The 17947-nt window shown below is 45.6% G+C and overlaps 1 protein-coding gene across 1 annotated transcript; it reads right to left on the reverse strand.

Moving 5' to 3' along the window:
- Nucleotides 1-1668: 1668 nt before the first annotated feature.
- Nucleotides 1669-16865, reverse strand: LOC143275397 (rab3 GTPase-activating protein catalytic subunit-like). The gene is made up of 6 exons (XM_076579470.1): nt 15952-16865; nt 14507-14705; nt 10838-11094; nt 8979-9122; nt 6218-6346; nt 1669-5169 (listed from the first exon to the last, which is right to left on the reverse strand). The coding sequence occupies exons 1-6, from the start codon at nt 16753-16755 to the stop codon at nt 3040-3042; spliced, it is 3663 nt and encodes a 1220-aa protein (XP_076435585.1). The 5' UTR covers nt 16756-16865; the 3' UTR covers nt 1669-3039.
- Nucleotides 16866-17947: the final 1082 nt, after the last annotated feature.

A 17947-nucleotide genomic window follows, 5' to 3' on the forward strand; every position in this document is an offset into this window, starting at 1 on the left:
AAGATGAACCCACAAAGCAAAGTTTGTGACACACCATCCTAACCATTTAGCTCCTTATGGCAAATAAGACTAGGCTATGCTGAGGGCGTCAGCCCTTTCACTTAATTCATCATCCCCAGATTACAAAAAATTGTAAAAAAAAGGAAGAAAAAAACAACAGTACATCAAAGCCAAACAAAAAAATACATGAAAAGGCCATATAGGCAACCAACACTGCAGAATGGGCAGCTAGTGCCCATCCCAGTACTTTCAATTTCACTATCAGAGCACACAAAACAGCACAGAAAGTGTGGAAAAGAGAAAAAAAAGTGTCAAGGCTTTCTTGAAAAAAGAAAGGGGAATGGACTGGGAAGGCAGAAAAAGGAGACAGCAGTGAAGGAAGAAAAAAAAGGCAGAAATAAAGTGAACAATAGAAAAGAGGACGTTTCCAGTAGAACAGAATTTCCAGAATGCGGGGATGCTGTTTATGCTGAAAGACCCCCAGCACCCTCACGGGGGCAGCTCTGATTAAACTTTGCTCCTGTGTTGAGAATATTCAGCCCCATGATGGAGTGATGGCCTAGAGGTAACGCGTCCGCCTAGGAAGCGAGAGAATCATGAGTGCGCTGGTTCGAATCACGGCTCAGCCACTGATATTTTCTCCACCTCCACTAGACCTTCAGTGGTGGTCTTGATGCTAGTCATTCAGATGAGATGATAAACCGAGGTCCCATGTGCAGCATGCACTTAGCGCATGTAAAAGAACGAACGGCAACAAAAGGGTTGTTCCTGGCAAAATTCTGTAGAAAAATCCACTTCGATCGGAAAAAAACAAAAAAAAAACAAAACAAAACAACTGCACCCAGGAAAAATACAAAAAAAATGGGTGGCGCTGCAGTATTGCGACGCACTCTCCCTGGGGAGAGCAGCCCAAATTTCACACAAAGAAATCTGCTGTGACAAAAAGAGAAATACAATACAATACAAAATGCCAGCAGATTAATGGTCCTAGTCCACTAGCATGCCAGTTGCCAGTTCCAAAAACAATGTGATTTTTTTACATCGCTCACAACTCGGCACTAGCAACAGAACAATAACATTAATGCTGTTAACTTATGGTACCTATCTCAGCTGAACTCAAGGCATTCACGACCAAAAAAAAAGAAAGAAAAAAAAAAAGATATTCAAGCACACTGATCAGTATTAATTTTCATCATTCCTTTATCATCATATATGCATCAGAGATGCTGACACAAAAAGCTGAACAGAAAAATTCCGGCTTAAAACATTGACTTGATAGGAGGCCATCAACTTCATTTTGTTTCTGTCCTGAAACATTGTTTCAGATTTTTACACAGTCCTGGCACCATGCTTTGAAAGTCTAAAATATCTGTGTGACGTTTGAAAAAACAAAACAAAAAAAACCCAGAAGAAACCCCCACCACCACCCCACCCCCACTCAGGCATACACACATTCACATACATGCACACATGTATACACACACAAACACACACACACATCCACACGTTGGCACACATACAAACACACACATGCACACACATGTGCTCAAGTGCACACACACACACACACACACACACAGATACACAATTATATCCATGCACATGCACACACGCACAATCACACACAAAGTACACACACATACACACATGCATGCACACACCAGCACACAATCCCCCCCGATTCAGCATCAGCAGAATGTTGAACATCAAGTGGCCTGATATCGAGGAGGATAAAAACACAACAATAACTACAGTACTGGTATAACTGTACAATTCACATCCCATTCATTCAAGCAGTGAAGGCTTACAAGCTGATCATGACACAGGACAGAACATTTCTTAAATCCACAACAAATATATGTATATACTATATGACTATATAGCAAGCAACAAACGAAAACACTGCTGAACCCCTAAAACAAAAGTTTGTCCACAGGAAAAGACACAGCAGCACGGGAGAGTCTGACCCATTTTACAACAGAAAGAAATGAATAACACAGTACACAGACTACAAAATGAACAACTGACAACACAGTACACAAATTACAAAATGACACAAAAAAGTACACAAGTTACAAAATGACACAAAAAAAGTACACAAATTACAAAGTGACACTACAGACAACAGAGTACACACATTACAAAATGACACAACAGAGTACACAAATTACAAAATGAAATAACTGACAGCAGATTACACACATTACAAAATGACACAACTGACACCAGATTACACACATTACAAAATGACACAACTGACAACAGAGTGCACAAATTACAAAATGACATAACTGACAGCAGATTACACACATTACAAAATGACACAACTGACACCAGAGTACACACATTACAAAATGACACAACTGACACCAGATTACACACATTACAAAATGACACAACTGACACCAGAGTACACACATTACAAAATGACACAACTGACAGCAGATTACACACATTACAAAATGACACAACTGACAACAGATTACACACATTACAAAATGACACAACTGACAGCAGATTACACACATTACAAAATGACACAACTGACACCAGAGTACACAAAATGACACAACTGACAGCAGATTACACACATTACAAAATGACACAACTGACACCAGAGTACACAAAATGACACAACTGACAGCAGATTACACAAATTACAAAATGACACAACTGACACCAGAGTACACACATTACAAAATGACGCAACTGACACCAGATTACACAAATTACAAAATGACACAACTGACACCAGATTACACAAATTACAAAATGATACAACTGACAACAGATTACACAAATTATCAAAACAGCAGAGAACACAAATTACATAATATAATGAAACATCTGACAGCACACCAATATGAGAACCCACTCATACAGTGTCACGTTGCACAGGTAAGCCATAATAACAATTAAAGTTTGAAAGACAACTTTCCAAACAAGCCATCCGCAAAAAAAAAAAAAAAATCCCCATATATTCAGAAAGAAGAAGATGAAGACGACGAAGAAAAACACTCCCAAGATACAAGCTGGCGACTACTGAAACGTTGTATCCGAACAGAAAGCACCAGCCAGCCTGTAGTCCCCGTCCACAACCACACAGTACATGCGCTGAGGCAGCACCCGCGAGTACGGAGCCGGCCGGGGTATCAGCGCTCGCAGGATATACTCGCGAGCGGAGGGGCTGGGGAAGTCGTGGATGGTGCTGGCTGGCCTCATCTGCTCGTTCATGGCGTCACGCTCCGACTGGGGGGATGCCTCATCCTCCTCCATGATCATGAGGGCAGCCTTCTGGGCGGCCGAGAACAGCCGGTGGATGGCGTTCCCTGCCGGGCCGTAAGCTCCGCCCCTCACCTCCACCTCCGGGTGCTGAAGGAGGCTGGAGACGAACTTGTGCAGCTCCTCCTCAGCCTTCCCCTTCTCCAGGAGGTCCTTGGTGAACTTGGTCTTGAGGGACTGGGCGCGGGACGACACGGTCTCGGCCAGCTCGATCATGCGCACCACGTCCTCGTAGCGCTTCATGTCCGGGGGATGGGGGGCCCCCCGCGTGACCTTGACCGCCCGGGTCACCACCTGGTCTGTCAGCGTCCTCAGCACGGGCACCTCGGGGTCCTCCTTCTCCGCCAGCTTCAGCACGGAGGCGTGTACTAGCATGGGCATCAGGTGCAGGACCAGCTCCCCGGGCCGGAGCCCCGACAGGAAGTGCAGCACCTTCTCCGCCTCCTTGGTGTCGTCAAAGAGCCGCTTCTGTCGTCTGGCCGGCACGTGGCGCGCGCTCTGCCACACCTCTACCCACACGTTGCCCGGGATCTGCATCCGCTGGCTCAGCCGGCCACGCGGCTTTTCCCCGCCGCTACACACCGGTGATGTCCCCTGCTGGGATTGTGAGTGGTCTCCCTTTGGCGGCGTGTCCCCAGACTGTGGCCCTGCGTCACAGTCATCTTGTGCTCGGTGCAGTGATGTCCCCTGCTGGGCCTGCAAGTGGTCTCCCTTTGGAGGCGTTTCCTGGAACTGCGGCCCTGTGTCCTGGTCAGGAGCGGGTTCTGTGGGCTGGGGTTGTGGAGTGGTGGGTGGCTCCTTGTCACCATCCCCGCCCTCCGCCACGTCTGGGTGTTGCTGGGGCTGGGGGGGAGGGCTGACACCACAGGTGCTGCCCCCCTCCCTCCTCTCACCACCACCACCTTCACCACCCACTTCACCCTGGTCCTGGGGAGGGTTCTCCACACCACCGCCACCCTCCTTCTCCACCTCCACCCCCACCCTTTCCTCTCCCTCTCCTTCCTCCTCCTCGTCCTCGATGTAGTCCCGGGGGGAGTACCATCGCACGAAATCCTCAAGGCAGCAGCCGGGGTTGGCCGCCTTGAAGGACTCCATGTCCGACAGGAGACAGGCGCTCTGCATGCGGGCACGGAGCTGGGAGCCCTGGGCGGTGGAGCCCAGCTTGGCCAGCACCTCCGCCTGCTCCTCCAGCATGTCCTCCGTCATGGGCGAAGGCTCCTGGGTCACAGGGATGAACAGCGGCTCCCGCGTGGACAGGGAGCGAAGGTTCTTCATCGGGGCCAACCGGCCCTCCGCCTTCATCGGCACGGCGTCCTTGAACGAGGCCTCGCTCACCGAGCTGTCCACACTCTTCTCCGAGGGCAGCTTTCGCTTCGTGGTGGAGGAGGAGGTAGAGGGGGTGGAGGAGGAGGAGCCGTGTTTCGGAGACGTCTCCGCCCATTCTCCTCTCTTCCCCTCCCCGCCGCTGCCGCCGTCCGCCTCGTCCTGTTGACGATCGTCACCCTCCTCACACTCGAAGAACTCATCTTCGTCGTCGTCGTCGTCGCTAGAGCTTCCAATGCTGCCAACCCTTCTGCCCGGCCCATCCGCGGCCTGGTCGTTATCCGGCCGGTCCTCGCCGCAAGCTTCGTCCGTTTCAAAGACGGCGGAGGACGCTTCGTGCAGCAGGGTGCCCTCCTGACCGTACCCCGCCGCCTCCCGCTTCATCTTGCGCTCGATGCAGCAGTTGAGCATCTGCAGCTTCTGGTGCAGCAGACAGGACCCCAGGTTGGGGGGCGGGGCTCCCGGCACGTGGTGGGAGGAGGAGGAGGTGGCGTAGTCGTTGGTGCCCAGTCCCGGGATGGGGATGCCGTTCTCCCAGCGGTAACGCATCTCCAGCACAAACTCCTGTGACAGACACCGGGCAGCCGTGCTGAGTGAACATACACATTGGTCTTCTTCTTTTTTCCTGTTTATCCTCTTCTTCTCTCTCTCTCTATTCTTTTTCTCAGTATTTATCCCTTCTTTGTTCTCTCTTCTTTTCCTCTTTGTTTATCCCTTCTTCTCTCTCTCTCTCTATTCTTTTTCTCAGTATTTATCCCTTCTTTGTTCTCTCTTCTTTTCCTCTTTGTTTATCCCTTCTTCTCTCTCTCTCTCTATTCTTTTTCTCAGTATTTATCCCTTTTTTATTCTCTCTTCTTTTCCTCTCTGTTTATCCCTTCTTCTCTCTCTCTCTCTATTCTTTTTCTCAGCATTTATCCCTTCTTTTTTCTCTCTTCTTTTCGTCTCTGTTTATCCCTTCTTCTCTCTCTCTCTCTCTTTCTCTATTTTTTTTCTCAGTATTTATCCCTTCTTTTTTCTCTCTTCTTTTCCTCTCTGTTTATCCCTTCTTCTCTCTCTCTATTCTTTTTCTCAGTATTTATCCCTTCTTTTTTCTCTCTTCTTTTCTTCTCTGTTTATCCCTTCTTCTTCTCTCTCTCTATTCTTTTTCTCAGTATTTATCCCTTCTTTGTTCTCTCTTCTTTTCCCCTATGTTGATCCATTCTTTTTTTCTCTCTCTCTCTGTTCCTACCATGGACTCCAAGCAGGGAGATGTGAAGATGTGAAATATATGTAATGATGAACAGCAGTTCACTACCACAAGAATCCTAGCATTGACTCCAAGCAGGCTAATGTGAAGATGTGAAATATATGTAATGATGAACAGATGTGAAATATATGTAATGATGAACAGCAGTTCACTACCACAAGAATCCTACCATGGACTCCAAGCAGAGAGATGTGAAATATGTGTAATGATGAACAGCAGTTCACTACCACAAGAATCCTAGCACAGACTCCAAGCAGGGAGATGTGAAGATGTGAAATATATGTAATGATGAACAGCAGTTCACTACCACAAGAATCCTAGCACGGACTCCAAGCAGGCTGAGGTGCACTACAGGTGCGCACGTACCTGCCACAGGTGGGCGATGGCTCTCAGACCCCCGTGGTTGTGGTTGATGATGGCGAAGGACACAGCCAGGCGGTAGGTCAGCGTGTCTGGTGAACACGACTTCAGCTGCTTCAGCGCTTCACTGAACACCTGTCAAAACACCAGCCACACATCATTGAACACCTGTCAAAACACCAGCCACACATCACTCAACACCTGTCAAAACACCAGCCACACATCACTCAACACCTGTCAAAACACCAGCCACACATCACTGAACACCTGTCAAAACACCCGCCACACATCACTGAACACCTGTCAAAACACCACCACACATCACTCAACACCTGTCAAAACACCCGCCACACATCACTCAACACCTGTCAAAACACCACCACACATCACTCAACACCTGTCAAAACACCACCCACACATCACTCAACACCTGTCAAAACACCAGCCACACATCACTCAACACCTGTCAAAACACCAGCCACACATCACTCAACACCTGTCAAAACACCAGCCACACATCACTCAACACCTGTCAAAACACCAGCCACACATCACTCAACACCTGTCAAAACTCCAGCCACACATCACTCAACACCTGTCAAAACACCAGCCACACATCACTCAACACCTGTCAAAACACCAGTCACACATCACTCAACACCTGCCGAAAAATCAGCCACACATCACTCAACACCTGTCAAAACACCAGCCACACACCACTGAACACCTGCCAAAAAACCAGCCACACATCACTCAACACCTGTCAAAACACCAGCCACACATCACTGAACACCTGCCGAAAAACCAGCCACACATCACTGAACACCTGTCAAAACACCAGCCACACACCACTGAACACCTGTCAAAACACCAGCCACACACCACTAAACACCTGTCAAAACACCAGCCACACATCACTCAACACCTGTCAAAACACCAGCCACACATCACTCAACACCTGTCAAAACACCAGCCACACACCACTGAACACCTGTCAAAACACCAGCCACACATCACTCAACACCTGTCAAAACACCAGCCACACATCACTCAACACCTGTCAAAACACCAGCCACACATCACTCAACACCTGTCAAAACACCAGCCACACATCACTCAACACCTGTCAAAACACCAGCCACACATCACTCAACACCTGTCAAAACACCAGCCACACATCACTCAACACCTGCCTCAAACCACCCACACCACTTAACACCTGCCTCAAACCACCCACACATCACTCAACACCTGCCTCAAACCACCCACACATCACTCAACACCTGCCTCAAACCACCCACACATCACTCAACACCTGCCTCAAACCACCCACACATCACTCAACACCTGCCTCAAACCACCCACACATCACTCAACACCTGCCTCAAACCACCCACACATCACTCAACACCTGCCTCAAACCACCCACACACCACTCAACACCTGCCTCAAACCACCCACACATCACTCAACACATGCCTCAAACCACCCACACATCACTCAACACCCGCCTCAAACCACCCACACATCACTCAACACCTGCCTCAAACTACATATCACTCAACACCTGCCTCAAACCACACATCACTTAACACCTGCCTCAAACCACCCACACATCACTCAACACCTGCCTCAAACCACCCACACATCACTCAACACCTGCCTCAAACCACCCACACATCACTCAACACCTGCCTCAAACCACCCACACATCACTCAACACCTGCCTCAAACCACCCACACATCACTCAACACCTGCCTCAAACCATAAAATAATCACAGAACACCTGACAGTCTGACAGAGGGAAACACAGAAAATAAGAGATGTTTCTGTGTAAACCACACACACACACACACACACACACACAGAATGAAAAATGGCTTTGTGCAAACCACACCCACAGAATGAGAATTGTTTATGTGTAAACCAGTCAGAGAGAGAGAGAGAGAGAGAGAGAGAGAGAGAGAGAGAGAGAGAGAGAAGAAGAAGAAATAATGGTTTGTGTAAAAACCACACACACACACACACAGAGAACACGAAACGTTTCTGTGTAAACCACTGTGTTCTAGTCAACAGCATGCCCGGGACCTACAACACAAAACAAACCACACACCACCAGACTAAGAGAAAGGAAACAAGAGAGGCAAGGCCTTCAAGACTCACTTGTGATACACTTTAAAAAAAAGTCCAAGCTTTTTATGTATTCAGTATAATTTCAAAATGTATTGTTTAAGATGAGAAAGATCAGTTTAAAGCAAATCAAGTCCCCTAGCATTAATTACAGAGTAATTTCCCTTTTTTACTATCTGCATCAAAACATTTGCAAAATAGATAAAACTTCCATGTTTAGCAAAAGAAGCTCCTGTTTGAACAAAAAATGATAATAATGACTGCGCTTGTTGTTGGGTCAGAATATCAGATCAAAGTGCCAAGTTTAGAGAATACAAAAACTATAAATATAACAGTAAATGCAGTTTGCATATAATTAGGCTTCATTTTTTATTTTTTTGTGCCCATCCCAGAAGTGCAATATTGTTTTAAACAAGATGACTGGAAAAAACTGGATTTTTCCTATTTTTATGCCCAATTTGGTGTCAACTGACAAAGTATTTGCAGAGAAAATGTCAATGTTAAAGTTTAACACGGACACACAGACACACACACAGACAACCGAACACCGGGTTAAAACATAGACTCACTTTGTTTACACAAGTGAGTCAAAAAGCAACAACAGCAACTATTTTCATTCTGCAGTCCAAACCCCACCTCCTCCACCCGATCAGGTGAGCCTTGCGGCGGCGGCGTTTCCTCCATCGGAGTGGTCTCCTTTGACTGAGAGTTCTGTCCCTTGCCTTTCTTCGAAGGGCTACCACCCAGCCCAGTGGCATCCGGGAACAAGTGCAGCAGGATCTGCACAGAGAGAGGGCAGTTGGTCTCCTGTCACACACCACGGTTTTAAACCAAAAGTCGTCGCACACACTCCAGAGGAAAAATATAAACACTGTTTCAAATTCTTTTTTTTTAACACGAGAGGTAATACACCAAGGGAGGCTACCAGCTGCAGGTACTTTCAGTTTCTCACCTTGGGCAGACCAGCAGTTTGGACAGTGTATGTTTAATGAGTGCCCATGACTTAAACATTTCCCTTTGATTATGAAAAAAAACAACCCAAAACACAGTATCATGAAACACTTTCATCAGCAAGTTAGTGATCTTTTTTCTTTTAAAACCTTTTCAAAAATCAATTTTGGCTTTTATATCTATCTAATTGTGTATCAATCCATGTATATATCTATCTTACAAAATATTAAAATATCTGACCCTCACCTTGTTCAACACCTGACCCTCACCTAGTTCAACACCTGACCCTCACCTTGTTCAACCCTCACCTTGTTCAACACCTGACCCTCACCTAGTTCAACACCTGACCCTCACCTTGTCCAACACCCGACCCTCACCTTGTTCAACACCTGACCCTCACCTAGTTCAACACCTGACCCTCACCTTGTCCAACACCTGACCCTCACCTTGTTCAACACCTGACCCTCACCTTGTTCAACCCTCACCTTGTCCAACACCTGACCCTCACCTTGTCCACCTTGTCCAACACCTGACCCTCACCTTGTTCACCTTGTCCAACACCTGACCCTCACCTTGTCCAACACCTGACCCTCACCTAGTTCAACACCTGACCCTCACCTTGTCCACCTTGTCCAACACCTGACCCTCACCTTGTCCAACACCTGACCCTCACCTTGTCCAACACCTGACCCTCACCTAGTTCAACACCTGACCCTCACCTTGTCCACCTTGTCCAACACCTGACCCTCACCTTGTCCAACACCTGACCCTCACCTAGTTCAACACCTGACCCTCACCTTGTCCAACACCCGACCCTCACCTTGTTCAACCCTCACCTTGTCCAACACCTGACCCTCACCTTGTTCAACACCTGACCCTCACCTGACCCTCACCTTGTCCAACACTTGACCCTCACCTTGTTCAACCCTCACCTTGTTCAATACCCGACCCTCACCTTGTTCAACCCTCAACTTGTCCAACACCCGACCCTCACCTTGTTCAATGCCTGACCCTCACCTTGTTCAATGCCTGACCCTCACCTTGTTCAACACCTGACCCTCACCTTGTTCAACCCTCACCTAGTTCAACACCTGACCCTCACCTTGTTCAACACCTGACCCTCACCTTGTTCAACCATCACCTTGTTCAACACCTGACCCTCATCTTGTTCAACACCTGACCCTCACCTAGTTCAACACCTGACCCTCACCTTGTTCAACACCTGACCTCACCTTGTTCAACACCTGACCCTCACCTTGTTCAACACCTGACCCTCACCTTGTTCAACACCTGAGTCTCACCTTGTTCAACACCTGACCCTCACCTTGTTCAACACCTGAGTCTCACCTTGTTCAACACCTGACCCTCACCTTGTTCAACACCTGACCCTCACCTTCTTCAACACCTGAGTCTCACCTTGTTCAACACCTGACCCTCACCTTGTTCAACACCTGAGTCTCATCTTGTTCAACACCTGACCCTTACCCCTGACCCTCACCTTGTTCAACACCTGACCCTCACCTTGTCCAACACCTGACCCTCACCTTGTTCAACAATTTGGGGGGAATGGGCGCCTCCTCGGGCTTCATCTTCAGGCGGGTGGTTGCCCGGGAAACGACGCTGCCCAGCGACGGAATGTGGTAGGGCAGGTTTGGCTCCGTCAGACGCTGAAGGGCGTTGGTGATGTCGTCTCCGCCTTCTTTCTCCGACGCGTCGTTCCCCTCCGTCAGTGCCCGTCCCAGGATCTCATCGGTGGTTTCTGTGCGACCGCACAGGTCCATGAAAGCTCGCAGGTACTGACCTGGAAGTGATAAGACAGGTCAATCAGGTACTGACCTGGAAGTGATAAGACAGGTCAATCAGGTACTGACCTGGAAATGATAAGACAGGTCAATCAGGTACTGATCTGGAAGTGATAAGACAGGTCAATCAGGTACTGATCTGGAAGTGATAAGACAGGTCAATCAGAGTTGACAGGTACTGATCTGGAAGTGATAAGACAGGTCAATCAGGTACTGATCTGGAAGTGATAAGACAGGTCAATCAGAGCTGACAGGTACTGATCTGGAAGTGATGACAGGTCAATCAGGTACTGATCTGGAAATGATAAGACAGGTCAATCAGGTACTGATCTGGAAGTGATAAGACAGGTCAATCAGGTACTGATCTGGAAGTGATAAGACAGGTCAATCAGGTACTGATCTGGAAGTGATAAGACAGGTCAATCAGGTACTGATTTGGAAATGATAAGACAGGTCAATCAGAGCTCACAGGTTCTGATCTGGAAGTGATAAGACAGGTCAATCAGGTACTGATCTGGAAGTGATAAGGCAGGTCAATCAGAGCTCGCAGGTACTGACCTGGAAGTGATAAGACAGGTCAATCAGAGCTTGCAGGTACTGATCTGCAAGTGATAAGACAGGTTAATCAGAGCTCACAGGTACTGATCTGGAAGTGATAAGACAGGTCAATCAGGTACTGACCTGGAAGTGATAAGACAGGTCAATCAGGTACTGACCTGGAAGTGATAAGACAGGTCAATCAGGTACTGATTTGGAAATGATAAGACAGGTCAATCAGACCACTTTGTTTACACAAGTGAGTCAAAACGTGCAATCAACAACCATTTACCTGAAGATCTAGTCATCAGTCCCTGTCCATGTAATCTGAAATGTGTGGCTCATGTTGAAACGTGTGTGTGTGTGCATGCGCTCGCGTGCGTGCATGTGTTTTTAGTGCACAAGTTTTTATATTGATATGCACATGCAAGTGTCCAAAATTTTACAGTATCCATGTTTGTATATGATTTTCAATTTATGTTTGTTATCTTTCAAGTACTACCTGAGTATCTCTCTATTTGCCCCATGTTGGTAACAATAGCAAAAATGAATAATAATAATAATAATAATGGATACTTATATAGCTATATAGCACACTATCCAGAAATCTGCTCTAGGTGCTTTACAAAAACGCTTTGTTAACATAAAACATTACATCTATGTTACATACACACACCAAAATATGACTACACACACACACACACACGCACACGCACACACACACACACACACACACTGCGTACATACATTTTAACAACACATGTGTATCTAACAGCTACCCTAACGCATACACACACATAGGCAGGCACAAACTTACATAAACGCACGCGCACACAATACACATTCATATACATGCATGTAGTTAACATAGTCAAGCACAGCTAACGCAAAGGAAGTGGACCTGCCACAATTGAACTTACTGCTGAGGGAAAAGGTGAGTTTGGAGACGAGATTTAAAAGATGCGAGGGAATCAGAATGACGGAGGTTATCAGGGAAACATGGTGGAAATTGAAAGTGATGTTGCTGATCAACAGAAGTTTTTCTCATCATCCTGATGATGATTACAAAAACCTACCAGTTACATGAATAGTTTGGACATGTTGGAAACAGGTGTAGAAAAACAAACAAACCCGTTTTAGCTGGAAGTCTTCACTTGAGGGTGTGTATGCATGTGTTGTAACAGTAATGGAATATTAGTAGATGGATGTTGGAATGCAAATAGGTATGGCTGACAGAACAACACAATACTTTGGTAGTGGACAAAAGCACCACAGTGGAGGGAAACAACGTAACTGCATTTGTGTGTTATGTCCGTGACCCAGCTAGTGCAGACTCCGGCAGGGGTCTGACATTCCTGTCCTGTGCAAACTACTATCCGCCTATGCGGAGAAAACGAAAGTACTACAGCCGATTACCTCCCGGAAGTAAGTAACCTCCCCTTTGCCCCCCAATTTTTTATATTGATATATAAACACTATACTCAATTTCAGTTTCTGAAGGATGCATCACTGTGCTCGGACAAATATATATACGCTACATCACATCTGACACCAGAAGCATAACCCAACACACTAAGTCAGGCCCTGAGTGCATGAACATTATATTATATTTGTTTACCTATCAGAGAGGATTTCTGCTGCAGACTTTTGCCAGAGGACAACACTCTTGTTGCCATGGGTTCTTTTCAGTGCGCAAGTGCCTGCAGCAGGAGCTCGATTTATCGTCTCATCCAAATGATTAGATGCTCAGTTTGATTTTCCAGTCAAACTTCAGAGAAGCTATGTCAACATGAATACATGCCATGATGTGACATTTGGTATCTTGTTTATCTTGTTCTTTATTATTTGTTATTGTTCTTCATCTTATTATTGCTATTATAAGTATTATCATATTGAAACATAACCCTTGTATCTCAACAAATTAATGATTTTTTTCGATGATCATTGATGGACCAGATGTTTTGCTATGTGAATGTTGAATCACACTGATGTTGTGAAATGTCAAAATATAACCTTGTGTACATGGGGAAAAAACAACAACAACAAAAAAAAAAACCCCAAACACACAACCCCCCCCCCCCCCCCCCCACACACACACACACACACACAAAAAAAAAAAAAAAATTCAGAGAAAGGGCAAAAGTGGAATTCAAGCCCAGACTCTCTGACAGACTCTTGTATTGGCTGATAATTGTCTGAACCATTCCATTCCACCACCTTCCTCCTTTCAACAATTTTGCCATCTTCCTCCTGCTATACACAGACACCACTACTGACCACCACAGACAGCCCACACACCCTAACACTCACCTAGCAGGCATTGTAGATCTTCTACACTTACCTAGGAGACATTGTAGATCTTCTACACTTACCTAGCAGGCATTGTAGATCTTCTACACTTACCTAGGAGACATTGTAGATCTTCTACACTCACCTAGCAGGCATTGTAGATCTACACTCACCTAGCAGACATTGTAGATCTTCTACACTCACCTAGCAGACATTGCGGATCTTCTACACTCACCTAGCAGACATTGTAGATCTTCTACACTCACCTAGCAGACATTGCGGATCTTCTACACTCACCTAGCAGACATTGTAGATCTTCTACACTCACCTAGCAGACATTGTAGATCTTCTACACTCACCTAGCAGACATAGCGGATCTTCTACACTCTTCTACACTCACCTAGCAGGCATTGTAGATCTTCTACACTCACCTAGCAGACATAGCGGATCTTCTACACTCTTCTACACTCACCTAGCAGACATTGCCGATCTTCTACACTCTTCTACACTCACCTAGCAGACATTGCCGATCTTCTACACTCTTCTACACTCACCTAGCAGACATTGCCGATCTTCTACACTCACCTAGCAGACACTGAGGATCTTCAGTCATCTGGATGCGCACCGACCACACTGGTGCTTGCAAGGGGTCAAGGTCAGAGTATCCGCTGGTCTCCACGATCATGTCGGCGGACAGGTAAGGCCAGGTGCATGACAGGTGAAGCTCACTGACTGGATCCTCGCACGCTCCGAAAGGCAGCACGTCCAGCTCTGAACAGCCCACCTGCAGAGAGGGGGTGAAGCTGTAAGTTACCTGACAGGTCGAATACAAGTAACTGTCATGTCACAGGATTGGTTTACAATGGTCTACCTGTTTCGGATTAATTTAATATAATGTGTCAGTATATTCCAGATTGTCAACAAACAAAAAAAGTTCAAAATTTTCAGCATCATTTTCAATGTCAGACTTTAGCTACCTTGCACTCTATACATAAATACACACACACATACACACATTATATAAATGCACGCACACTTGCACACAAAGAGTATATAGTATATAAACTCAAATGCAAAGAGCACATGATCAGATCAGTGTAAGTATAATAACAACATACTTATATTGTTATAAACACAATACACACACACACATGTATGAACACAAACCAGCACCAAACCTCTCTACTATATCCTCTTTCTGTCTTTCTGTATAATTCAAAGTAAATTTCCCATTGTGAGAAAAATGCATACATGTATGAAAACCTGTTTTATTCTGTTATTCATCATGATCATGCTGCATAAATCTTGTGATTTCTTGAACCTGCAAAATCTTTATACCTAAAAAGAAAAGCAGTTGTTGTTTTTTCTTCCCATTCATTAACATTAGTAACAAAATATCCGTATTTATATGCATGGCATGATAAAGGGTTTTTTTCTGTTTATGGAATTATACAAATTATTATGTCGCTCGGCTCATACAACAAATTAACAAAAGCTTACAGTTGTGACTACAGCAGAGTGAGGCCATTATGTTCCATGGTTTTTCTACCGCAACTGGGATTCATTTATAGTTTAGTCTTTCGTGAAGGGCTGTTATTCTCAAACTAAAAGGCACAATTTCACTGGCTCTTAGTCTTAGTGCTGCAGCCTTGAATGCTTGCTGGTCTTAGTGGACATCCCCATTGCCGACTGTCCTGAGGCCCTCTTGGCTGAGAGAGGGGATGCATCTTGGGCAAGACACTCCACTATAATCAAAATCTAGCCCAGGTAGTTAGGACAACAGATGCCTCATTTGTTGTTCTAATAACCATAGTATGAAATGACTGATGTTCATACATACATGTATGCGTACAATGTAAGAGTGTATCACTGTATGCATGTGTGCAAGCACATAATGCAGAATTGATTCATATAGATCTATCACTTTATAAAGAAATAAAAAGTAGGAGGGGTGGAGGAATGAGAAGGGCAAGTTGGAAGGAAAAAAGAAAATCTTGTTGGAAAAGTGAGGTTTAAATTAGTGCAATTACCTCCCCTTCTGAAAAGGATGAGAAGTCAGGTGGCAGCTGTGGCCATGGGCAATGAATCCAGTCCTCTAAAATGTATGTGAAGCGCACAGACACTGATACTGGTGGCATGGAAATATACTCGCATCCTAATTTGCCCTTGAACATATCAAGAAGCCCATCCAGATGTTGGTATTTTGAGGGAAGTTTCTTCAGGTGACACATCTCAAACTGGACATTGGCACCTGGGACAACAGCAACACCACTGTACAGTTTTCGCCATTTTTGCTGCAGCTGGACGAACACAGGTACATGACAGTTTGAGTTGCTGAGAGCAATGGATGCAGAGCTTTGCAGAATCATTGCACGACTTTCAGTCTCGATGATGCTGAAATTAGGGGCTGGCTGAATGACAAGAAACTCTTGCAGACCATACCAGCGACACAGACAATGGGCTCGGGAAGGAAAGTCATTTTCTGTGCTGATGATATCGTGAATCACCGTTGGAGTTTTGTGCTCGTCCTCCGGATGGTCGTCGTCTGCTTCTTCTCTTTCACGACTGCTTCGGTTTTCGGATTCGGCTTCCCCCTTCGGTTTCAATCGTGTGTACGTGATAAGAAATTTGAAGTCTGCAAACAAAATCTCTTCTGATTTCTCCTCCCATGGGCCTTCTGTGAACTTGCCCTTCACAGCGTTTGGCAGTGGATCGCGATTGACAAGTTTCCATTCGTGAAGAACCTCTTCCAACCGAGCGATGAATCTCTCCCAGTCAGATGCTGTTGTGAAGTCTGTGATTTCGAACACATCCCCGTCTTCCTCTGCAGCCATATTGCATAAGTGGGAACCAAATCACGTAAACTGAAACTATTTTACATGACCGTGAAGATGAACTGAATAATGTTAAATAAATAGATCGAGTTCTTTACAGCTTCTGCTTGATGACGTATGGTCAGCAGGACTTTTCAAGGGAGCTTACTCACATTTACAAACAACCCGTGTTATTTGGAATGAAAAACGAGAAAATTCTCTGTACGAGTGCAAACAGTGTGTTATGTTTTATATAACTTTGTCCTACATTCAGTGTAAAATATCTGCTTCTATTCAAAAGTTAACACCTGTTGACTCAACAGGCAATTCTTTTAACATAAGAAATTGCCTGACCGCATTTACACTATATGCACAGCAGAATCTTTCTTGAGTGTGTGTGTGTGTGTGTGTGTGTGTGTGTGTGTGTGAGACACACTGGCGTAAACACGCACAGGCGGACGTGTAGTACATTCACACAATTAATTCCGTCCCGGACCTCAAGTTATTACCCTGCACACTTAATTTGTTGAAGAGCATGCCGGCAAAACAAGCAATGGTTGCTGCAGTAATAAAAGCTCAGACACATGCCTAATATGGCACAATCATAATTGCTCCATTAGAAGTCTAGGCCGACACTGGGGAATGAAGTTCAACCCACTGTGGCTGAACTGCGACAAAGAAATGATACGTCCTCAGTATGAAGAAGCAGACGTCGTTTATGTACAGCCTAAACAATGAAATCCCACAGGAAGTGGACAAAATCCCTTGCTTAAGCATCCTGATATCTGACGACCTCAAATGGCATAGTTGCACACACCACCAAGAAAGCCAACACCACCTCCGTTTTTTTTTCCTCGGGTTTTTTGCACATGTTTCCGAGTCAGGATAGCCTGTATTGTCCAGAGTGTAGTGATAGGAGGACTTGTCTTTAATGCTGAAGATGTAAAATTTAGTAGCATTAAAACGCACCCCCAGGGTTCTTAAGATCATTCTGCAAGGAGACATGATCCTGAAATTAGGTGCTGATCTCTCTGTAGAGCAGGCAATCATTTAATTGTGACTGAAGGGGCGGACTTGGATGTGACGGACACCCATGCACCCAAACACCCCTCACCCTTATATGTAAATGGTTGCAGATGCTGAAATACGTGCATACAAACACAGATAATGAAATACGTATTTACACACACTAAACCACCTCCTGCCCCTCCCC

Source organism: Babylonia areolata, chromosome 30 (assembly GCF_041734735.1).
Source record: "Babylonia areolata isolate BAREFJ2019XMU chromosome 30, ASM4173473v1, whole genome shotgun sequence".
In the NCBI taxonomy this organism is placed as follows: domain Eukaryota; kingdom Metazoa; phylum Mollusca; class Gastropoda; order Neogastropoda; family Buccinidae; genus Babylonia; species Babylonia areolata.